The sequence below is a fragment of the Rosa chinensis genome, chromosome 7 (assembly GCF_002994745.2).
Source record: "Rosa chinensis cultivar Old Blush chromosome 7, RchiOBHm-V2, whole genome shotgun sequence".
Lineage (NCBI taxonomy): Eukaryota > Viridiplantae > Streptophyta > Magnoliopsida > Rosales > Rosaceae > Rosa > Rosa chinensis.
Window position 1 is genome coordinate 66,498,351 of NC_037094.1, and position 24,223 is coordinate 66,522,573.

General features: G+C 39.8%; 3 protein-coding genes and 1 pseudogene across 5 annotated transcripts; 2 read left to right on the forward strand and 2 right to left on the reverse strand.

Annotated features, from left to right (window-relative positions):
- The first annotated feature begins 2,812 nt into the window (after positions 1-2,812).
- On the forward strand, positions 2,813-3,184 carry LOC112178432 (disease resistance protein RPV1-like). The gene has a single exon (XM_024316579.1). The coding sequence runs from the start codon at positions 2,813-2,815 to the stop codon at positions 3,182-3,184; it is 372 nt and encodes a 123-aa protein (XP_024172347.1).
- Positions 3,185-4,894: 1,710 nt separating this feature from the next.
- Positions 4,895-13,209, forward strand: LOC112179717 (disease resistance protein RUN1). Of its 3 annotated transcripts, none has more exons than XM_040510915.1 (8): positions 4,903-6,506; positions 7,734-8,823; positions 8,918-9,193; positions 9,490-10,596; positions 10,697-11,253; positions 11,350-11,434; positions 11,554-12,170; positions 12,253-13,209. In XM_040510915.1, exons 1-7 carry the CDS (start codon positions 5,992-5,994, stop codon positions 11,644-11,646), a joined length of 3,723 nt encoding a protein of 1,240 aa, XP_040366849.1. In that variant the 5' UTR covers positions 4,903-5,991; the 3' UTR covers positions 11,647-12,170; positions 12,253-13,209. The 3 variants fall into 3 exon arrangements, with proteins under 3 accessions (XP_040366850.1, XP_040366849.1, XP_040366848.1); XM_040510914.1 differs by having other exon boundaries at positions 5,185-6,506; positions 10,691-11,253; XM_040510916.1 differs by lacking the exons at positions 11,350-11,434; positions 11,554-12,170; positions 12,253-13,209 and having other exon boundaries at positions 4,895-6,506; positions 10,708-10,887.
- Positions 13,210-14,955: 1,746 nt separating this feature from the next.
- On the reverse strand, positions 14,956-18,110 carry LOC112178433 (annotated as a pseudogene).
- A 539-nt stretch (positions 18,111-18,649) lies between these two features.
- Positions 18,650-21,099, reverse strand: LOC112178434. Its single transcript, XM_024316580.1, has 4 exons — positions 20,937-21,099; positions 20,024-20,392; positions 19,708-19,886; positions 18,650-19,075 (listed from the first exon to the last, which is right to left on the reverse strand). Exons 1-4 carry the CDS (start codon positions 21,097-21,099, stop codon positions 18,650-18,652), a joined length of 1,137 nt encoding a protein of 378 aa, XP_024172348.1.
- Positions 21,100-24,223: the final 3,124 nt, after the last annotated feature.

Here is a 24,223-nt window from a genome sequence, read left to right on the forward strand (position 1 = left end):
ACCCTATCGATCGAAGTAACACCATCATACTCTTGTAAGATAAATGGAGTCCGGTTATAGTTCCATGCTCCTCCCTTCAGAAACTTCTTACAATCTCCACGAGCATCAAATGAGAATAGCAGTCAATCCTGTGGTTTCTCTTGGATCTGAAAGGTCTTCTCCAATACCCAAATCCGCAGGAAATGGCGCCTCACCTCCCAGATATCCACCGCCTTGGTGGTCAGAAATTGACCGAGCAGAAACGCTTGAGAGGCACGCTTCACTGATCATTTTGGTGAGATCCACCACTTCATCACCTGCAAGTGTCATAGATGATGTGAAGCTTGCTGTCATACTCTCGATGGACGTCATGGATGATGATCGAAACACGTCAAGATGGATGCCGCGTAGGGGTAGGATATTGCAATACGTTGACTGCAGCGAAAACTCTTCTAAATGATTAATTGATTCAAACTTCAATTGATATATATATATATACACACACACAAGATTTTTCTTAGGTAAGGACGTCCGTACCTAAGGCTTAGGTACGGATTTCCATTTTTTCTCCACTTTCCGATCACATATTCACATCTTAACCGTTCAGCTTTTAGGTCATAATGTATAGATCACTTCTGCAAAATTTCAACCAAATTGATGTTTGTTAAGGCATCCAAAATTGCAATTTACACGAACGAACCGAATCTGTCGAACTGGAACCGTTCGTGTACATTGTTGTAAATTGCAGTTTTGGATGCCTTAACGATCATCAATTTAGCTGAAATTTTACAGAAGTGATCTATACATTAGGACCTAAAAACTGAACGGTTAAGATATGAATACGTGATCGGAAAGTGGGGAAAAACAGAAAATCCGTACCTAAGCTTAGGCTAGACAAGGTACTTAGAATGCAGACACAAGCACTCGAACGATAGCCGGACTGATATATATATATATATATATATATATATATATATATATGTTAGAGTATTTAATTTAGACCTCGAACGATTAGAGTTGAAAAAATTATAGACCTTACTGTTTAGATGAATAGTACATTTCAAAGGTCTAAAAATTTAGACCATGGTCTATTTTAGACCTTGACGATTGGAGTTGGCCTTACAATATCATTTCAGTTTAAAATGGGAAAATATTTTTCTTTTTCTTTTTGTCTTGGACTTTTTTTTTTTTTGGAAATATTGGACTTATTTTATTGAAGGGTGAAACCTCTTTGACAAAGGACAAAGCTTAATTTTTATTTTATTTTATTTTTAGAAGAAGCGGCAAAAGTTTATTATGCTTCTGTTGAAGGTTGCGACTATTTGATTATTTGAATGACTTGCCATCACGTTAGGCTAGACAAGGTACTTAGAATGCAGACACAAGCACTTGGCGCGATTAGTTCTATAAGATATATGTAGGGTATTACATGTTAAAGAGGAGACACTGCTAAACGATTAAAGTAAACAACACTAACAAAAAAGATAAAAAGGAAAGTCTAGGCAAGGCTCAAACCCAAGCATCTGCCAAGAAAGCAAGAAGATCATAGACCAACAACCAGCAGGCCAAACCCATCTCAACCACCCGCTTCGTCGCACGGTCACTTTCGCTATCATCGCTCCACCATCTTGATCATGCCATATATTGAGAAGCGCCACTCATCCCAATCAACCCCTTCCCCAGATAAAATCCATTAGAGTGATTAGACGCAAACCAAATCGGAACATTCTGATTAGTTCCAAGTACAATTGTTCTCAATCCTGCCGATATAAGCTCGTCAGCACCAGACAACCTCAGACCTTACGACTTAGCCAATCCGCCAACCAACCTAGCAAGGAACAATCCAAGACCTGTCATCTGTCGCAATCTTCTCCTCCCTCAACTCACTGCCAACCACCACAATCTCTCAATCAGTTTAAGATTGCAATGATCAAGGATCCTACGACTTCAGAACATACCCAATCTGAGTCAACAAGGCTCATCCGATGACAGCGCTGTAAGAGAAAATGAAACTTTATCTTTTTTCTCAAACGTTCTAGACACGTTTTCTAAAATTAAAAATTAATAAATATATGAAAAATGTCTTCTTTCTTAAACTAATTTATTAAATGTGAAATTCACACATCAACTTTGACAAATGAGACCACTCTTATATTTGGGTATTTGTAAAAAGAGGAATAAGTTTATTTTCACACACTGTTTAACAAAATAATGCTGACTGCAAGACCACAATAGCCAGAGAAGAAGGTTCTCCATGGAAAAGTTGGTTTCGTATCAAACCATTTACATAAACCAACAATATAATGACAGAGAATGAGGTCCTCGTTTGCTCTGTCATGCAGACTGAAATTGATTGAAAAAGACTTCTAAAAAAAGGAAGAAACTGATTAAGAAAAAACAGACCTTAATAAATTAATAAACCCAACCTCCACCAAACATCTTTTTGTTTTTATGAGGAGATATTCATCCATCGAGTATATTTAATCTTATTGGTCAATAGTTGTTAATTATAATTTGAATACGGTCGTGGATGCCGGGCTTCAGCATTTCCACGCTTTGGAAAATTTCACTAATATATCGATAATATTTGTCCTTTATAAGAATATTAAAACTCCATATGTAAGCTCCTGGCAGTTTAATTTTGGGTTTAAAAAATCCCGGAGTGGGAGGAATACATCAATTTTTTTTTATGAGGCTTCACAATGTCGGAAACAATGCATTTTAAAGCAAGAAATTGCTATGAGGTGTTACCCGGATCCTTATAAAAGAAAGTGTTATTCTCAATCATAGTCTTCGCCATAAAGAGAGACCAGCAGCATTCCAAACTCCTTCAATGACTACCAAAATAGATATTCCTTCTTCTTCTTGTCCTCCTCTTCCTTGTCCATTTAGTAAATTGACATACGATGTGTTCCTCAGTTTCAGAGGTCCAGATACCTGCACAAATTTCACAGACTATCTTTATGCCGCTCTCAAACATAAAGGAATCATATACACATTTAGAGATGATGAAGAACTTAACAAAGGGGAATTAATTGGTCCAAATCTCTTGGAAGCAATTGAAGAGTCAATTGTGGTGTTTTCTCATAACTACGCCGATTCTTCGTGGTGTTTGGATGAGTTTGCAAAAGTAGCTGAATGCAGGAAAGCCATGGGACAAACATTCCGTCCAGTGTTCTACCATGTTGATCCATCTGATGTATGAAGACAAACCGGGAAGCACTTTGGGAAAGCATTTGAGAAGCATCAAGAGCGGTTTGGAGGCAATCCAAACAAATTACAGAGGTGGAAAGACGCTCTTGCTGAAGTAGGCAATCTCTCTGGATGGCATCTGCAAGATGGGTAAGCTAGCTCACACAGTTACACTTCAACATTTAGTGTTGAACAATTTTTTTGAACTTTCATATACATTAAACTGCATATCACATAGTTTAAGAAATTATGCTCGTACATCTTTGGATTTAGCTCCAGAAATGGTACATTAATGTACAGATACATTAAGTAAATTAGATTTGATATAGAGGCACACTGATTCAACGCATAAGTAGACTAGCTTGACTTGATCTCAAATTAGTCTACCTTTGTACCGAGCTAGTCTAGTTAACTCTGTATCTAAGTTTGATTCGTTTGTTTTATATTGTTGGGGGAGGGGGGGGTTGGGTTTAGTAGCTTTCGGTCAGGTCTATGCATTTTGTTGACTTTGACTAGGCCCGACCCTAAGCCCGGCCCATGATGACCCCTACCAACAACGAAGCCTGGCCCAACCCCATCTTGACCACCCGCTGCGTCGCACAATCATTTATACCATCATTGCTCCACCATCCCGATCATGCCATTGAGAAGTGCCACGTACCGATCCCCAATCAACCCCTTCCCCAGAAAAAATTCATTAGACCCAAACCAGATCGGATCATTCTGATCAGATCCAAATACAATTGATCTCATTCCTGCTGACATAAGCTCGTCAACAACAAATAACCTCAGACCTTGCTACACTAAGCCAATCCGCCAACCAGCCTAGTGAGGAACAATCCAAGACCTACTAGCAGTCGCAATCTTCTCCTCCCTCAAGGCCTCAACTCACTGCCAACCACCACAGTCTTCATCTGATACGGCGCTGCAAGAGAAAATGAAACTTTGTCTTTTTTCTCAAACGTGTTCTAGACGCGTTTTCTAAAATTAAAAATTAGTAAATATAGGGTGGTGCTATTCACACACCATCTTTATTTTTCTATTACTTTAATTCAATTTTCTTTTAAAAATTACCGTAACTACCCTTCCTTATAATTATGTTTCTTTTTCATTTTTTCTATTTGGCAAGTCAATCATTCTCAAATCCTAAACCCTTATTTTCCCGCAAACACAGAGGACATTTAACTCTTTTTGATTCTCTCTTTTCTTTTTCATCAAAAACTTCTCTAGCATAGTCATTCTATCTCTCTATTATGATGCTTTGAAGTTTAATCATAATAGAACAAGAAACTTTAGACCCATCTTTTGAGAAAATTTTACATTTGATTTGCAATGGAGTCGTGGAAAAAAAAATGATTTCAGTGATCATTCGAGCCCCTTTGAATCCATTATTCCTGGTAAGATTCTAACTGAAATTATTTGGTGTATTCGAATCCATTGAGCAACTATAGAACATTACAACAGCCTAATAATGATGGCCTTATGATTATAAATATGATTTGTTCTACTATATTATGCTAGTAGAACATAATTTGTTTCCCAACACGAAAATTGCAACTCATTGCATTCAACATTATGTAGAGCATCTCCAAATTTTGTGTACATTATCAGCTGCAAGCCTGCAATGTGGAAGCTTGTGGCTGAAGTGGATAAAACGATGATTCCATATATATATATATATATATATATATATATATATATTTCAATTTGAGGATGATGCACCTGGATTAAGAGTCATAAACAAACAAGCACTGAGTTTGGTACTTTGCAAAGTATGAGAACAAACTTTACAATTTGGATTCAGTTGGGTGAAGGTGATACAAGTCTTTGTCTAATAATACAGGTCTTTCTACTTAATAAACGTATTATTCTTCATTCATTTATAGGTAAAAAAAAATTAAATTATTGTATAATGATGTTTGATTCATGATTGAATTGTCAAATATAAAAAAGAAAAAAGAAAAAGAAACAGATTTATAAGGGAGTGTAGTTAGGGTAATTTATAAAAAAGATTGAATTAAAGTAATAGAAAATTAAAAGGGATATGTGAATAGAGAAAAATAGTGTGTGAATAGTACCACCCTAAATATATGAAAAATGTCTTTTTTCTTAAACTAATTTATTAAAATGTGAAATTCACTCATCAGCTTTGACAAATGAGACCACACTTACCCTTGAAAAGAGGAATAAGTTTCTTAATAATGCTGACTGCTTGACCACAATAGCCAGAGAAGATGATTCTCCATGGAAAAGTTGGTTTCGAATCAGACGATTTACATAAACCAACAGTATACTGACAAGGAGGATAAGGTCCTCATGATAGAAAATTAGAAATGCAGACTCAACTTGATTGATCGAAAAAGACTTCTTAAAAGGGAAGAATTGATTAAGAAAAAGCAGACCTTAATAAATTAATAAACCCAACCTGCACCAAACATCTTTTTGTTCTTACGAGGAGATATTCATCCATCGAGTATATTTAATGTTATTGCTCAATAGCTGTTAATTATAATTTGAATACGGTCATTGATTTATGCCGGGTTTCAGCATTTCCACGCTTTGGAAAATTTCACTAATATATCCATAATATTTGTCCTTTATAAGAATATTAAACTTCTAAATGCAAGCTCCTGGCAGTTTAATTCTGGGTTTAAAAAATCCGGGAGTGGGAGGAATACCTGCATTTTTTTTTGACAATGTCGGAAATAATGTATTTTAAAGCAAGAATTGCAATGAGGATGAGGTGTTACCCGGATCCTTATAAAAGAAAGGGTTATTCTCATTCATAAACAGAGACCAGCAGCATTCCAAACTCCTTCAATGACTACCAAAATAGATCTTCCTTCTTCTTCTTGTCCTCCGCTTCCTTCTCCATTTCTTAAATTGACATACGATGTGTTCCTCAGTTTCAGAGGTACAGATACCCGCACAAATTTCACAGACCATCTTTATGCCGCTCTCAAACAGAAAGGAATATACACATTTAGAGATGATGAAGAACTTAACAGAGGGGAATCAATTGGTCCAAATCTCTTGAAAGCAATTCAAGAGTCAAGATATGTAATTGTGGTGTTTTCTCAGAACTACGCCGATTCTTCGTGGTGTTTGAATGAGCTTGCAAAAGTAGCTGAATGCAGGAGAGCCATGGGACAAACAGTCCTTCCAGTGTTCTACCATGTTGATCCATCTGATGTACGAAGACAAACTGGGGAACACTTTGGGAAAGCATTTGAGAAGCATCAAGAGCGGTTTGGAGGCAATCCTGACAAATTGCAGAGGTGGAAAGACGCTCTTGCTGAAGTAGGCAACCTCTCTGGATGGCATCTGAAAGATGGGTAAGCTTTCCATGTTTCTAGCTATACTACAGTGGATAATTTTTGGGATGAACTTTTTTATTACGCCAGGTCGCCACTTGTGATTTCATATGTTTTAGTGGTTGAGAATTCGTTAACCAAAAGCAGAGCTAGTCCGTATTATATTTAGAGTAAATTCCTCCTATGGTACCTGAGGTATTGCTACTTGGACAGTTTAATACCTGATGTATTAAAGGGGACAGTTTCTGATGTATTAAAGGGGACAGTTTGGTACTTGAAGTTAGACTCCGTTTGACACTTTGGTACTTCTGTTAATTTTTCTGTTAAATGTAAGGATAAAATTGACATTTAGAATATATGTATAAAAACATAATAAAAAAACATGAGTTTGTGGGTTGATTTTCTTCATACTTTTATAGGTATGAATTAATGTTTATGGGTTATGTTGAAGGTGAAATATTCGAATTTTATGTTTAAAAAATATAGTAATCATATAGTGAACACCCATGAGAGTACTTCATTGAAACTAGTTTCGTACAACTAAATTTTTTTAAACATAAAATTCAATTATGTCAACTTTAACATAACCCAAAAACATTAATTCATTTTCATTTTCTCCTAAATGACCTAAAATAATACCAAATAATATCATCGCATTGTGTTTATGAAGAGGAGGAAAAATCTAAGTTTTGGAGGAAAAATCAGTGGATTCATAGAGAATAGTACCAAAAAAATATTTGATTATTATATTTCTTTAACATAAAATTCGAATATTTCACCTTCAACATAACTCATAAACATTAATTCATACCTATAAAATTATGAAGAACGGCAATCAATCCACAAACTCATGTTTTTTTAGTATGTTTTTATACATATATTTTAAATGTCAATTTTATCCTTACATTTAACAGAAAAATTAACAGAAGTACCAAAGTGTCAAACAGAGTCTAACTTCAGGTACCAAACTGTTCCCTTTAATACATCGGGTATCAAACTGTCCAAGTAGCAATACCTCGGGTACCACAGGAGGAATTTACCCTTATATTTATATCTGTCTCAAAAACTATAAATGCGTAGAACTAAATCAAATTAAATTTCTAATAATGCTTCTAATTAGAATTTCAGAATGAAGAAATAGATTGGCATTATATAATCTTCCACTGTCTCTATCTTTATCTAATTGTTGCTTACTTGCTTTATATCTTATACACATAATATATGTAAGAATATTTCATCACTTTACAGGTACGAATCCAAAGTCATTCACGAAATTGTTGAAAAGATTTTCACCGAGTTAAATCAAATAATCACAATATCTGAGCGTTTACTTGGGATGGATTCTCACCTGAATGAAATGCTTTCGTACTTGGACATTGGGTGTCCTGATGTTCGTATCATAGGGATTTGTGGTATGGGTGGTATCGGTAAGACAACTATTGCACAAGTGGTTTTTGAAAGGGTACAGGCTCAGTTTGAAGGTTGCAGCTTTCTTGAGAATGTTAGAGAGGTAACTGAAAAGCAAGGTGCAGTTCATTTACAAGAGCAACTTCTTTCGAATTTGCTGAAATGTAGTGTAAATGTACAGAACACTAAAACGGGAAAAAAGATAATGAGGCAGAGACTAAGTACTAAAACGGTTCTTATCATTCTTGATGATGTGGACAAAGAAAAACAATTGGAAGCATTGTGTGATAGGGAATCGGTTGGTCCAGGCAGTAGAATCATCATAACTTGTAGAGATGAACATTTGCTCAGTGCAGTTGAAGGAGACAAAGTATATAAGGTGAACTCATTAACTGATGCTGAAGCTCTTCAGCTTTTCAGTATGAAAGCCTTCAAGAAAGACCAGCTGGTTGGAAAAGAAATTCTGAAGCTATCCAAAGAATTGTTGAAATATGCTAATGGCCTTCCACTAGCTATTGAAGTTTTGGGTTCTTTAGTTAAGGGTAGAGGGGTAGAGTTATGGTCAAGTGTATTGGAAAGACTTGAAGAAAGTCCTAATAAAGAAATTAGTAATGTTCTCAAGGTTAGTTTTGATGGATTAGAACCAAGGGAACAGAAAATTTTTTTGGACATTGCATGTTTCCTTAAAGGGGTGAACATAGATCGTGTAAGAAGAATACTACAGGGTAGTAATGCCCACTGTCCAGACTTTGATATACAGGTTCTCCTGGACAAATCTTTGGTAACTCTATTTGGATCAAAATTGTGGATGCATGATTTGATACAAGAAATGGGTCGGGAAGTTGTTCTTCAAGAATGCCGTGAAGAGCCTGGAAAACGTAGCAGGTTGTGGCTTCCAAATGAGATTATCCATGTACTTGATCGGAGTAAGGTAATGAAACAGCTGAGTGCTGAAACTCATCTATTGTTTTTTTTTATTATGGTCCATCTTGTGCAATAACTAGTTCTTTGCTCTGTGTTATTAGGCGACGAGTGCAGTTCAAAGCGTATTCCTCGGTCCAACAAAAGACGATGTTGTTCACTCAATTGATAATGCCTTCTCGAAGATGGACAGATTGAGATTGCTCAAGATTTGGAATGTGAAGTTTTCCGGAAACATCACATATCTTTCTAATGAATTACAATATCTGGAATGGCATCAATGTCCTTTGGATTCTTTCCCGTCAGACTTTCAACCGGATAAACTTGTTGAAGTTCACATGTATCTTAGCCGCATCAAACAACTATGGAGGGGAAAAAAAGTAAGATCATAATTAATTTTATGCATGTTCATAAAGCTGATAGTTTAGATTCTAGTCTCATTTATTAGGAAAGATGAAGTGGCTTCTTTGAATTACATAACTATATATATAAGGTCCCTGGTCGTCCACAGTTACACACATCCATAAAAATTAATATGGCATTCTCATACTAAGATTGGACATTACTCTCACGTCAACCTCTCTGTAATTCTACTAATTTCTGTAATTTGGAATCACAAAGGAATGTGTAATAACTATTTTAAATCAAATGATGATCATCTTTCAAATTGCACCAGGGATGGAGAATGCTACGGCTTATTGATCTGAGTGGTTCACAATACTTGATGTCGACTCCAGACTTCACTGAGGTTCCTGATCTTGAAACGTTGGTGCTTCAAAATTGTACAAGCTTGGTGGAGGTTCACCCATCTCTTGGATTTCTGAAGAAACTTGTCTCTTTGAATATGACATATTGCGAGTCTATTGAGAGCATTCCACCTTTCACTGCCCTGGAATCCCTTCAAATATTGAGGCTTTCATTCTGTTCAGGACTGAAGAAGTTTCCAGAAATTGAAGGAAATATGAAAAGCTTGCTGGAGCTTCATTTGGATGGGACCAGCATTGAGGAATTGCCTCCATCAATTGAACGCTTGACTGGTCTTACCATGTTGAATCTAGCAGACTGTAAAAACCTTTTGCATCTTCCCAATACCATTGGGTGCTTGACATCTTTGAAAAGTCTCGATCTAACAGGTTGCTCCAAAATTGATGAGATACCTGAGAATCTGAATGGTATAAAATGTCTGGAGATGCTTTACATTGGTGGAACTTCCATAAGGGAGTTATCTTTCATTGTAGGCATGAAGAATCTACAGTCTCTATCCTGCCGAGGATGTGAAAGTCTAGTGTCAGAATCATGCAAGGGTCTGGCTTCGTTATCGAGTTTGATAGAGCTAGACTTGAGTTATTGCAATCTGATGGATGGAGCAATTCTCAATGATTTTAGCAGCCTAATCTCCTTGGAATTGTTAGATTTAAGTGGTAATTGCTTTGTGCGATTACCTGAAAGTATCTCTCAACTCTCAAAACTTGAGACTCTGCGCTTGAATAATTGCAAACAGCTTCAATTGCTGCCCAAGAAGCTTCCGTTAAGTCTTCGAAACATGAATGCACAAGATTGTACTTCACTGACGGATTACCCAAATCAAATCAAAGTATTGAATTCATCGGAGTCGGGAGTTACTACTGTTAATTCCCTCAATTCTTCAGCAGTTAAAGTCTCACAAAGTTTTTCAAATACTGGGGCTGTGGGGGAACTTATACAAGTGCGTATGACATATAATCATACTGAGGGGAAACAAGTTGATCATTTGCCAGTGACAGCTGAAGCGGTTCTAAAACAAGTAGGATCTCTCTCTCATAACAAAAACAGAGCATATATCTATAAATCTATCCTTTTTCTCATACTACTAGTAAACTATGCTTTTCTGTTCTAAGTTGCAGACGTCTTCCAGGTCAACTTACATGAGCGTACATGCTGGAGATGAAATTCCAGAGTGGTTCAACACTATATCTACCAGGAATCCCATATCAATCTCGATGCCTCAAAATCTGACCGATGATAACAAGTGGAACGGATTTGCCGCGTGTGCTATATTCTCAGTCAAGGGGCATACTGCTCTCTCCCTTATTGAACCGGATCCTGATTTTTCTAATTACTCGTATCAAATGACATTGGAAACTGATGTTGTGCGTCTGGAACCATTTGTGAAGTCAGTGGAATTTGGCAGCTATGGATTAAGTTCTCATCTGCGTGTGATTTTCGGTATACAGCGTTCGGAGTTTCCAGAGCCCCGGTTAAATCAATCAACTGTGGTGAGAGCTATATTTGAAACCACTAATCCATCCATGGTGGTCCAGAAATGTGGAATCCGTGTACTCTATGAGCAAGATGCTGATTGGTTTTACAACATAAACTACGGTCCTACGATTTGTCTGAATGATGTTCAGGACGCCGCCTCTGTACGGGAGTCTGGCTGGCTTAGTCAACATTTGAAATGGTAGAATATATTTAATTTTCTGATCCACAACTAGTTAAATGCTGCTTTTGTATTTCTATCTGCGTTCTTTAATGCATTTCCAATTAAATATTGCAGGGAGAAATTCATTCCACCCTTGGAAGAAGAATACACACTTGAGCTGAGAAAGAACCTTGAGTCTGTTCTTCCGAGATTCCTTGAGGTCGATCCATCTATGTTTCTCTCTAGCTAGTTTATATGATATCTCTCTAATCTCTAATCTCTATCTTTGAAATAAAATAGGTTACTAATTATTTAAATTACGCATTTTTAATATTACAGGCACTAAACAGTAATCATGTAACGTTCGTATTTAACCTCAGAGGAAGCCCAGCGGGTTATTTGTCCTTGATACGGGGTCAAATTCGAACCTAGGGCCAATCAAGCTGCCTCAAAATCTACACAAGAGCAAGAAGTGGATGGGATTTGCAATATACGCATCACTGGAAGTGGGGCAGACAATGAAAGAGGACAACTATTGGGTTTTTGTTACACTATTTGGTACGAATGTGGCCCAAAAACTTAAGCACGTCGGGCCATTGTCAGAAAAACATCATCAACTATTTGTCACTTACATACCGCGGGCACAGATATCCGAAGTGTTGTTCACTCAGACATTAAAAACTGCAATGTCCATTGTGGTCGATAGCCCTCATGTAAAGGTTCAAAGATATGGGTTCCGCATTGTGTACCAAGAAGATATACAAGGGTTTGCTGATACTATTATCCGGTGCATGCAGAGGGCAGATTCTCTTGAATCTCACGATAAGTTGGTGGTAGAAAACTGGGTAAAGTTGATACGATTGCAAGGTGCCCATTTAGAGAGAATGACGGAACGGGATTCCAGAACCCCACGGGAAAAATACTTTGAATTGCACTCACAAAAATATAGAAATCAGGTCTCTCTCTTGCACAAATACATAATTATTATTATTTCTTCTTTTTTGGTACTTTTATTGACATTTGAATTTATATTTACAGGACTGGTCTGACCCTCGTCGTGCTTATTGTGTCTTCAAGAGAGTTGAAATCTCCAAGTTGAAATGGTTCGTGCCTTTTATCAACCAAGGCAACTCGGCAGAAATCCAACTGCCTCTGAATGTGTTCGATGATGATAATTGGTTGGGATTTGCCGTATGTTTTCAGTTGTTCCACGACCAATGTCTCGGCAGTACTGCTCCTGATTCAGAGGATGTTATGCTTATTTACCGTCTGGCCTCTGATATTGCTTGGCAGGGCGTATTTGATTCTTACGAGCTGGTAAGTTTAAAGATTCCAAAGCGATCGGCATTCGGTATAACTTTGTTCTTTTATACACCGCGCACTAGTCTTAGAAAGGTTTGGAGGCAATGCAAATTGGCAAGGATAACTATGGATTTCCCAATAAGCCCACGCTTTGCGGTGCATAGTTGTGCCCTTCGTCTACTATTTAAGGAGGACGTTGAACATCTTGTAGAAACACTGACCCTCGCCGAATTACCTTGAACATCCCCCAGCATCTGCTGCTCAATCATGGAGAAGGTAACTTGTGAGTAGCCTTTCGGCTTACATTAATTTTGTAAGTCGCAATAACTTCTCATTTGGCTTGGCTGAAGTTCCGATATATATTTACATTGACAGTAGGCAAAAGTCTGCAAGCAAGAGTTTCGTAATGGAGAATGAGATAAAAACGTTGTGTGATATTTTCTTAAGCTAGATCATATCTAGTGCTTAATAATGTGGTGTTTAAGAATGTTGTTTGCTCCTACTCGAGGAGCAATTAATTTGATTAGTATTACATTGAATGACCTGTTCATTTGGTCTAGTAATGTTACTGAATGGCCTGTTCATTACATTGAATGACCTGTTCATTTGGTCTAGTAATGTTACTGAATGGCCTGTTCATTTACTGATTGTCCCATAAACTGATTCACGATTATAACAATGAACATTGGTCCAGATTCTTCGTTGTGGTAGATTGTATCCGAGAGTACGAAACAAAAACAGATACCCAGGATTTTTTTAGGAAAACCAGAAAGGGGTAGTGTAATGGCGACCGTCATCACAAATACATAGAATCCAGTAAACTCTTTAAGATTCAAATTACACGTAAACCTGAAGAATGCTAATGGAGCATCTTCTAGCATTAGCATCTAATACTCGATTTCGAAACTCGATCAAAAACCTAGTCTACAGATTCATTGTTTTCTACATCCAAAGCCACAAACTAATACACATTCTACTGCAACGATCAGAATCCTAATCCCCTTCTGCCAGACTTGAAAGCCTGCACAAAAATAATATACGAGTATTATAATACGATAGTAAAAAGGAACTATTAACACGTGCCCTACAACTACAGCCAGTTAAAAAAAAACCCCTGATTTGCAAGTCTGAGTACTCAATAATATGAGCAAAAATTCAATTAAGATAATTCTCAAAAGCTTTGCAAACAAGTGTAGCAGACTTTTTGAGATCTGCAATAGTTAGATAACAATGACCATGGACTACGTCATAGCCACTCAACCATTTGCTAATTTCGTGTCTACGCAGAGAATTGAAAAAGATGTTCATATTGTATGATTTTGTGGACTTATCAATATCGATTAAGGAATGCAATAATTTGTTATTCTAGTTTGCAGAACAAGTAATCGGATTTGGTTGTGCAGAACAAGATTACATAACAGAAACATAATTAATAATGGCCATACCTTTGTGGAGTAGATCTGGATTGCACAAGTAGTGGTGTAAGAGCAGGGACATTAGATGAATGTGACTAAACAACAGAGGTATCTTTGCATATCCTCAACTGTTCCTTGAAAGGGAAGACGGTCCTCTTCTCTTGCCTATGTTTTGTTATACCCGGTTTGTCTAGGAAATGTCTAAGGAGTTTCTTTGTTGAAATAAATGATGATAAGGTGGTATCATCTGCACTTGAGAAGCAATTCATTTGTTCTAAGTTTTACCTAAAAAGAAATCATTTGCTTTTGAATGACGTCTATCTTTATTTTGAATGACATCGTCACAAATCATGGGCATATGATTTGATTGATGACAGCAGTATACATAATTATCCACTCCGAAAACATTAATTAGAATAAGGAAGTTAACGCGAGACTCCTCTAGTCTCTAATAGCAAGAACAATATCCACCAGAACAAGCAATTAGCCAATTAATGTGAGAAAACGTGAACTATAAGAAGAGTAACCTGATATATGTTTCCGCACAGTAACCAATCACAGTGAAAAGAATTGCAAACATAACCCAAAGTTGGATAGATACCTTGTAAACAAGCCAAGAGATGGGACACCTATTACAAGATTGCTTATAGCAGACTTAGAAACTCCTCTGCTACTGCATTTGCCACATTATCTGACTCAAGGACTACAACACCAACTTGCACCTACATTCAAAATAAAGCCGATTACGCGTTTGTTCCGTGGACTTCTTTACATCAAATTTCAACAATCAAGAAAGTAAGACCTTCTTAAGAGCACACATTTTCTTGTGTGGAAAAAGCAGCTCACATGTCTGCCACTCCATGTTCTTTCTATATGCAGCTACATCTTCTTGTAGTCCAAGTTCCATAAGATATACACAGCTTGGCTCCAACATATTTGTAGAAGCATAAGCTTACTTGGGGATTGGAATTTCAGTTATTCTTACTCAGACATACATCAACTTGAAAAAGATGTTTCCTTCAGGAATAAACTTCTCTAGGGCCTACTTCACAGTGTATTTTCTTTTTCGGTTGCCTTTTCTTTTTCTGTTGCCATTGATAGCAATGGCAACAACCTACAGAGGGGAAGGTATCTGCAATGTGAGATTGTCCTATGCTTCAATAATTTCACTTCTATCCATTTCTCTGCCACTTATCTGTTACGCGGAACCCCGAGGAAGCACAAGAGCACCATTAGTACTCGCAATAAAACAAATTAGCATTTGAATCATACATTTTCTTCATACCTCAAGTTTGGAGCATCATACCCGGCAAGGCAAATCAACATGCAATATTAAAAAGTGGTAAATATCAGAGCAAAGATGCAAAAGCACACAAAGACCACAGAGATGCGAGGAGAGTGAAAACATCAACAAGAAAGAAAGATGAAAGAACTAGGGACACAGGGATATCTAGTAGGTTAAGAAAACAAGCAAACCTCATACACAGGCGGCAAAACATAAAGCTTTAATGTCACAGAGCAGTTGAAAATACCCATTTCATGGCTAAAACCCAACTCTACCAAGGCTAGTTTTCTTGATTTATCAAGAAATGAAACAAAAATAAGAATATGACCCGTAAAGGCAAAAGGTAAATGTCCAATATAGATTCTTTCAGAGGTCAATTAATGATATACAGAGCAACCCACTAACATACACAACCAGAAAATGACAACCCACCAAACCAAAGATGCAAAAGCACACAAAGACCATCGGTTCCACTATAAAGAACATAACCCATATCAAATAGCTGACATAAAAAGCAGAATACTAAACCAAATGAAAAAATATTGGGTTTTGAAGTGGTGGGTGAGGACCAAAAATGTCAGAGACAAGAACAATGGTAAGATTGGAGTAAGGGGAACCAGTGAGATAGGAGTCGAGACCACCAAGCTGCTCATTATGATTTTGAACTGCTTACCCATTACAATCCCAATCCTGTTTCATCATCCTCACATCTAACTTGGCTTTTGCATAAAAAATTGTCAATTCTCTACCGAAGCAGCTGTTGTGGGTGACCCTGATGATTTCTCAGTGGCTACGGGGGTCTTCTTGCTGCCAGCCCTATAGAGACTTTAACCATTGCTGGTCTTAGAAGTCGACCACCAAGTAAAAAGCCACGGCGAATTTCTTGAATGACAATCCCCTCCGGGAATTCTTGAGACTCTTCTTGTGCAATAGCTTCATGCATCTGTAACCGAAAGTTGAATACTTAAAATAGTTTCAGAAATTTATGAAGCTCAAATTCATTGGTGGCAGGAACAAAAGCACAAACATAAAAAAGAAGCTACATATTGAGGCAAGCAAAGAAGTAAGTAATGAGGCATAATTCAATATCTAGAATATACATTGAACCAAAAGCTGTCACTTACTGAAGGATCAAAGGGTTTTCCCTTAGTTGGCACAGAGGCCACACCCAAGCTCCTCATAATCTCAACAAAATTGCTTGTATATACCTTGGTAACTTGTATCAATCTTCTTCTGCTTTTCAGTTTCTGGTCTAATTTGTACTTTTGCTCTCTCAAAATTGTCAATCATGGGCAAAAGGCTCTCAATTACTTCTCCTTGAGCATCAGTCCTCACGGTAGGTCTCTCTTTCTCAGATTTTTTCTACAATTATCAAAATCTGCTAGCAAGCGGATAAGCTTTTGCTTCCCTGATGTTACCTCTGCAGATATAGATGATACTTTCTGGACTAATTCATTCTGCTTATTTTCTATTACTTCTATCCTTGCCTGAATTTCGGATACAGTCTTTTCATCTTCATTGAAAATAGCATCCTTGTAAACTTTAAGGAGGGTCCTCAAACTGGGCAAATGTTGTTGATCTGCTCCACTAGAATCTACATTATCCTCTTTTGCATTCACCTAGAAATAAAATGCATAAGTATTTCATGTACAAGTGAGAATCCATCTGAAAATATCAAAATGAAGTATAAACAGAAAAAATCAAATGAAGTATACATATGTAAGTTTGAAAATGTCGACTAATGACTTGCGCAAATTACTGAGATATAAATATGGAAGGTGTAGAAACAGCATTGAGAACTAACCTAGTATAAACAGCCTGTGGCTTTCAAGGTCTAAATGAGTTCAAGTCTGAAATTGTAATGCTTGCTATAGTCTGCCACTTGGTTGGACTTATTCACTATTGATTAAAGGGAAATGAGAGGATTATTGTGTATGAACATTGGTCTCAAGGAATTCCTAGTAGGCTTTGTTCAACTGGAAACAGGAAGGTATGAAGCCGCTCGAATGGACTAAAACACTGAACATTTCCCTGATCTTACAAGAAGGGTTGAATACCTACTATGTTTAGCGAACCAAAGTCTGCAACTTCAGTGAAAACTTTGAGTTCGGTATGAATAATTTCAGCAACAAGCCCCTACAACTGCCTAGGTATTAAAGCAAGCAAAACCAAAGGGAAGGCTCGACCTCCTATGTTCAAGTTAACAAACACTTAGTAGTAGTCACAGGCAAGAATTCTAACGTACTGCAATACCAGACCTTACAAAATCCGACTTGAATTCATTCATTCACATCACACCCTTAATTATCAGCCACCATTTCCATAATGCAATTGGGTTCTTTCTTTTTTTCCAGAATCGTTCGATATCTACACGACTGGAATATGACCGAAAACAAAGTAGTGGGTCAGGCTTATTCAACTAAAGCAAGCATCTTGGACACATCCGTTGCACCAAAACTAAGCTTAAAGTTAAACCCATGACCATTTTCCCAAAACCCGGAGATGAATTACGGCAACAAATTCATGAAAATAATAGAATGCATAAAAATTTAAAGATGAGAGAGATTGATCAAAGCGTACATACTGGGGGAACAGAGCCTCGAGCAGCAAGATGAGATTTGAAAAACGAGGCACGCCTGCTGCTGCTGCTGGGGGAAGAGTTGGCGACTGAAAAGCCTAGAAGAGGTTGAGGAGGAGCAATGGGTTTTGAGGAGGAGGAAGTAGAAACACGGGAAGGAGGTATGACAAAGTAGTTGTTTGGGATAAACAACGAATTCGCCATTAGAGCTTTTCTAAGTGACAAAAGGAGTCTTAACTCCGGCCGAGTCTGGGAGCTTCTGCAGTACAAAGGGCTTAATAGCTCAGTGGTTCCGCTTGACTTAAGAGCGAGACAGATTACGGGTCATTTTTATTTGGACCGAACAGAACCGTGGAAGCGGATATGGGCTTAAGGTAAACGAGTTTGGTTCATATCTTACAGTATTATTATTTCATTTTAAAATGGAAAAATGGTCTTCTTTTGTCTTTGGCTTATGAGGAAAATGCTCCCTTTAATGAGAATCTTTACATGATTGATGCAAGCTTCAATCATATATGTGATCAAATACATGTACCATGATTAATGGATATTGTGTGTCGATCACAAAAGTGAGACTATGTGATAGATGCAATGAAATGCAGAAAGAATAAAACAAAGGAAATTCACAGAAAGTTCATGATTTTCATTCATACTGCAAAATGGAGAAGACTACAGCATATAAGGTGCTATGGACCATTGTCCTTACAACTGTGATGTACGACACGTGTCCCAATACTAGATGATAGCTGTCTACTACTACTTGGCTAAAAGACGTGGATTAGAATAAGTGGGCTAGTATGGTGACAGAGAGGGGTGAGCACTATCAATTCCACCCCCCCAAGATGGCAGGTGTCCTCAGCTGCTAAAGGAAGGGAAACGAGAGACAATCTCTTGAGCTGATTCCCAAGTGGCGTCCTCCACTGGGAGCCCGGTCCATTTGATAAGCCATTGAGTAACCTGGTGCTTCTTGTGTTTCACGGCCTGCATATCGAGGATCGCTTCTGGAGACCAGATGAGTTCGCCACTCTCATCAAATGGAGGCAAGGTGGGTGAAACATGTTTCATGTCGCCGATTCGCCATTTCAGCAAGGACACATGGAACACTGGGTGGAGGCGTGCTTGATGGGGCAAAGCAAGTTTGTAGGGCAGTTGCCCAATGCGTGCCGTGATCTGGAATGGACCGTAATATCTTGGGGCCAATTTGTTGGCAGGGAGTTTCACGAGGGACTTCTGGCGATAAGGATGTAGCTTCAGGTAAACCCAATCCCCAATTGCAAATTCCTTCTCAATACGGTGAAGATCAGTGTTAATGTTTGGATCCGTGGGGATCTAATTAACGTTAAAGATAGAGAGAGAGAGAGAGAGAGAGAGAGAGAGAGAGAGAGAGAGAGAGAGAGAGAGAGAGAGAGAGAGAGAGAGAGAGAGAGAGAGAGAGACAAGAAGTATAGTGGTTCATCTCCGCCTTAGCTGGAGACTACGTCCACTTGAATATTGTACTATGTGTGTTTGGGCCTTGCGGCCCAAAGGGGATTACAAAGTGTGTAATGGGATGATATGGAATGTGTTGAGTTGTGGGAGGAGGCATTCCTTTTATAGGTGAAGGAAGCCATCTCCTTTACATGGTTTTCGATGTGGGACAAGCAACCACCATTTTCTAGTCTAAAAAGCCTAGTTGTGAGGGCATGTTGGTAAGGCCGGGAAGGTGGCTTCCCGGCGACGTATTTTCCACTTCCGGATACCGTAGCGTAGCTTGAACATAGGGCTAAGGGATGCATGTCTCGGTTGGGCCTCACCATGGCTTGTGGGTGTCCCAAAGAGGGTGTTGCTTATGCTTGGTGATGTAGCAAATCCTCCATGCATAGTGAGAGGTATCTACAATCAGCCTGTTGTTTCATCCTCTTTTGTGCGATTGCCATGTTGGATTTCAAATTCCTGAGGAGTTCATCCCTTTGTTGTAAGGCCTCATCAACAATTTGGACAGAAATCGATCCCAGCATGTATAGCAAGACGGAGGAGGTGGGTAGCCGTATAGTGCTTCGAAGGATGTCATCTTGATAGTAGAATGGTGTGTGGTGTTGAACCACCATTCGGCCTAATGCAGCAAGTCACTCCAAGAGGTTGGTTTATCAGCCACAAAGCATAGAAGATAATGCTCCAAGGATCTGTTTAGAACTTCGGTCTGACCATCCGATTAAGGGTGGTAGGCAGATGTGTGGCATAATTTTGTACCTTGAAGTTTGAAGAAATCCTTCCAGAAATTGCTCAGGAAAATGGGATCACGATCAGACACAATCATTTTGGGCATACCGTGCAAACGGAAGATTTCCTTGAGGAAGACCTCGGCAATTGTTTTGGCCGAGTATGGGTGAGTGACACCGATGAAGTGGCTGTACTTGGTTAGTCTATCAACTACAACCATGATCGCGTTCTTGCCGGAAGAATTAGGGAGGCCATCCACGAAGTCCATGGAGATGTCAAGCCAAACGTTCTCCGAAATTGGTAAGGGATTGAGAAGTCCCGGAGGGTTAATAGCCTCATAGGACTGGCGCAGGCATTGGTCACATGTAGCCACAAACTGCTTCATATCCTTCCTCATACCTGGCCAAGAGAAATTACGTGCCAAACGAAGGTAAGATTTTAGATAACCGGAATGGCCCGCTAGAAGAGATGAATGAAACTCTGTTAATAGTTTAGGGCGCCATTCTGATGATTCTGGTACAAGTACAAACACTTTGCCTTTATGCAATAGTCTGTTGGATACCAAACTGAAAATTTTTCTTGTAGGGGTGCCCTGCTGAAGGTCAGAGATGATTTTTTGGGCCTCTGGGTCACGCGTGCAAGCGCGGTCAATGTGGTCGAGACAGTCAAAAATCAGAGTGTTGATGTTCTGGATGGAGTACAATTCATGCTGTCTAGATAGGTCCAAACCCCCTCCGTCCCTATGACCAACGCATCCATCCCACCAACTCCTCCCCACAGCTCCACAGCCCAACCATCCCCGCCCACCCCTCCCCTGCTCACCATGGAGCAGCTTCAAGCCCAGCATGAGGATCTACACCTTTCCATTGATAAACTCACCCACCATTTCATTGCCTTGCAGAGTACGGTGCTGCAATCCATTTTGCACCGAACCACCACACACCTTCCCCCTCATCCGTAGTCACCGCCTCTTCCTCTACCACTTCTGCTAATACCCAAATTCCTTTTGGGTCTTTTTCACCCAACACTACCCCTTGGTCAGATCTAGGCCTCTCCAACCCTCCGCCAACGAACCTTACACCCCCGCCACAATCATCCACTACCATAGCTGTTTCCTCTACACCACCATCTGCTACAACTGCTCTGCCTTTATCTTCATCTTTTCAGGCCAGCGGCCCGTCATTTTCTACCATCACTTAGACCCCTCAACCACAATTTTTTTACCCAGAAATGAGTTATCCTTACCCTTTCCCCCCACCCTTATTTCCCTATGCTACACCGCCATACCCATATCCGCCTCACTCGTTTTCCCAACACCCACAGCCTCCTACTCCTCCCCCCCCCAAGCACCAACCACCACTCAACCAACACGAGTTCCGCCCTCCAAAGGTCGACTTGCCACATTTTACCAGAGACGACGTGGTTGGCTAGATCTCTATGGCGGAGAGCTGCGTCTGTTCTTAACTTATTCCTCCGTCGGAGCGAGTCGCCATTGTGGCCACCCACTTTGGTCCTGCTGCTTCCCTCTGGATGAGAGTATTCGAGCTCCGTAATCCCAAACTATCTTGGGAATGCTTTGTGCGAGCCTTTCTGGAACACTATGGGGCTGGCACAAAGACGGAACTCAAATCCGCCCTCGCCCATCTCCAGCACACCGCCTCCGTCGACGATTTTGTCAACGACTTCACAAACCTTTCGTGTCGAGCTCCTGAATGGGAGGATGAAGACCTCCTCCCAATCTTTGTTGGGGGTCTCCGCCATGAGATCCGGCATGATGTCCAGGCCTTGGAGCCTCAGTCCTTGGCGGCGGCACAACGCCTTGCACGGCGGTTTGAGGCTAAGCTGCATGACTCACGAGCTGCCAAACCATCCACGCCTACTCTCTGGTCCCAACCTAACTGTTCCCTCCCTGGTCCCACCCCTGCCACAGCCCACACTCCAAGCCAAAATAATAGCAATAATTTTCAAATTACTGGATCCATGAGCACGACTTCGGAATAACGCCCCAAAAACAGAGGCCAATTTTGACAGTGGTCCACCGCCGAGCAGAGAGAACGCAGGGCTAAGAATCTTTGCTTTCATTGTGAGGAACCCTATAGTCCCACCCATGTCTGCAAAAAGCCCATATTGGCGATCCTGGATAGCCCATGCCACGGCGAGGATACCTCTGAATCCCAGATTCCCTTGCCTCCAGTTGCCGTGCCGGAATCAGACAAGAAGTTGGGTTTCCCTTTGAATAGCATCACTTCATCCAAACTCAGTGAGATGATGCGTTTTGCGGGCACCCTAAATGGCACCCAGATTACTATATTCGTTGACTGTGGCTCTGCGATGAATTTCCTCAACCCTTCGATGGCACACAAACTCCAACTTCCTCACTTTGCTTTCGACCCCATCAGTTTCACTTCGGCCTCTGGCCATCCAGTCACTCAGTCGGGCCAAGTAAATGATGTTACCATCCAAATCTAGGACTATACTTTTCAGGATTCCTTTATGCTCTTACCTGTAGCGGGTTGTGATTTATTACGGGGTGCCCCTTGGTTAGACTCATTAGGGTTTGTGGGTTAGCACTTTACAGAAAAGCTGATGGTTTTCACCTCCAATGGGAAGTGTCATGTATTACAAGGCATTTTTTGATCCCCTTCAGGTCTCCCTCTTGCTTCTACGGCCGAGATTATGAGCCTAGTACCCACCGAGCACATTGAGCCCACTCCAACCATTCTTAACCCTTCTTCTATGTCACACGTGACCAAAAATCCCATCACATCTCTTTTAGAGTGCTTTGGTGATCTTTTTACATCGTTCTCGGGCCTTCCTCCCCAGCGGCCCATCGACCACAAGATCACACTATTGGAAGGTACCAATCCAATCAACGTGCGTCCTTACCGTTATGCGCAATCCCAAAAGGATGAGCTTGAGTCCCAAGTCCGTGAAATGCTCGACCAAGGGTTCATATGGCCAAGCACTAGCCCATTCTCCTCCCCGGTGTTACTAGTTAAAAAAAAAGAGGGCACATGGCGTTTTTGTGTAGATTATAGACAACTTAATGCCGCCACGGTTAAGGACCAGTTTCCTATCCCGGTAGTTGATGAATTGTTGGATGAACTCTATGGGGCTAACTACTTCTCGAAGTTGGATTTACGATCCGGTTACCACTAAATTCGGATGGCCACCGATGACATTCCCAAAACGGCATTTCGAACCCATGAGGGGCATTATGAATTCGTCGTCATGCCTTTTGGTTTGTCTAACGCCCCTTCTGCTTTTCAAGCTTTAATGAACCATATCTTCAATCTTTTATTACGGAAATTTGTTTTGGTTTTCTTTGATGACATATTGGTTTATAGTCCCGATTTGGATTCCCATAGTACACATCTTGGGGAAGTGTTTACCATTTTGCAGGATAATCACTCGAAAGTTAAACTTTCCAAGTGCACATTTGGACAACCCACTGTCAGTTACTTGGGCCATGTCATTTCTGGGCAGGGAGTTTCCATGGACCAAACCAAGGTTCAATGCTTGCTTGAATGGCCCAAACCTACTACTATTAAGGCCCTGCGTGCATTTCTAGGACTAGCAGGCTATTACAGAAGGTTCATCCGCAATTATAGTCTCATCACCAAGCCACTCAATGATATGTTGAAAACTGATGGTTTTATTTGGTCTCCGGCCTCCGAAGAAGCCTTCTTACACCTCAAGCACACTATGAGTTCAGCGTCGGTCCTTGCTCTACCAGATTTCCCGCAGCCCTTCACCATTACAGCTGATGCAAGTGGAGTAGGAATTGGAGCTGTCCTCTCCCAAAACAACTACCCCATGGCCTTCTTGGGCAAGACCTTGTCCCCCAAGAATCAACTTCTCTCAGTTTACGACAAGGAAATGTTGGCTATACTCTTTGCAGTTGAAAAATGGCGTTCCTACGTCTTGGGCAAGCACTTCAAAATTATCACTGACCATCAGACCATCAAACACATGATGGATCAACGCATCACCACACCTTCACAAGAAAAATGGCTGGCCAAGCTTTTGGGCTACGATTTCACAATTGAGTACAAACCTGGCTCTGATACCAAATTGATAGATGCAATGAAAGGCAGAAAGAATAAAACAAAGGAAATTCACAAAAAGTTCATGATTTTCATTCATACTGCAAAATGGATAAGACTACAGGGTATAAGGTGTTATGGACCATTGTCCTTACAACTGTGATGTACGACACGTGTCCCAGTA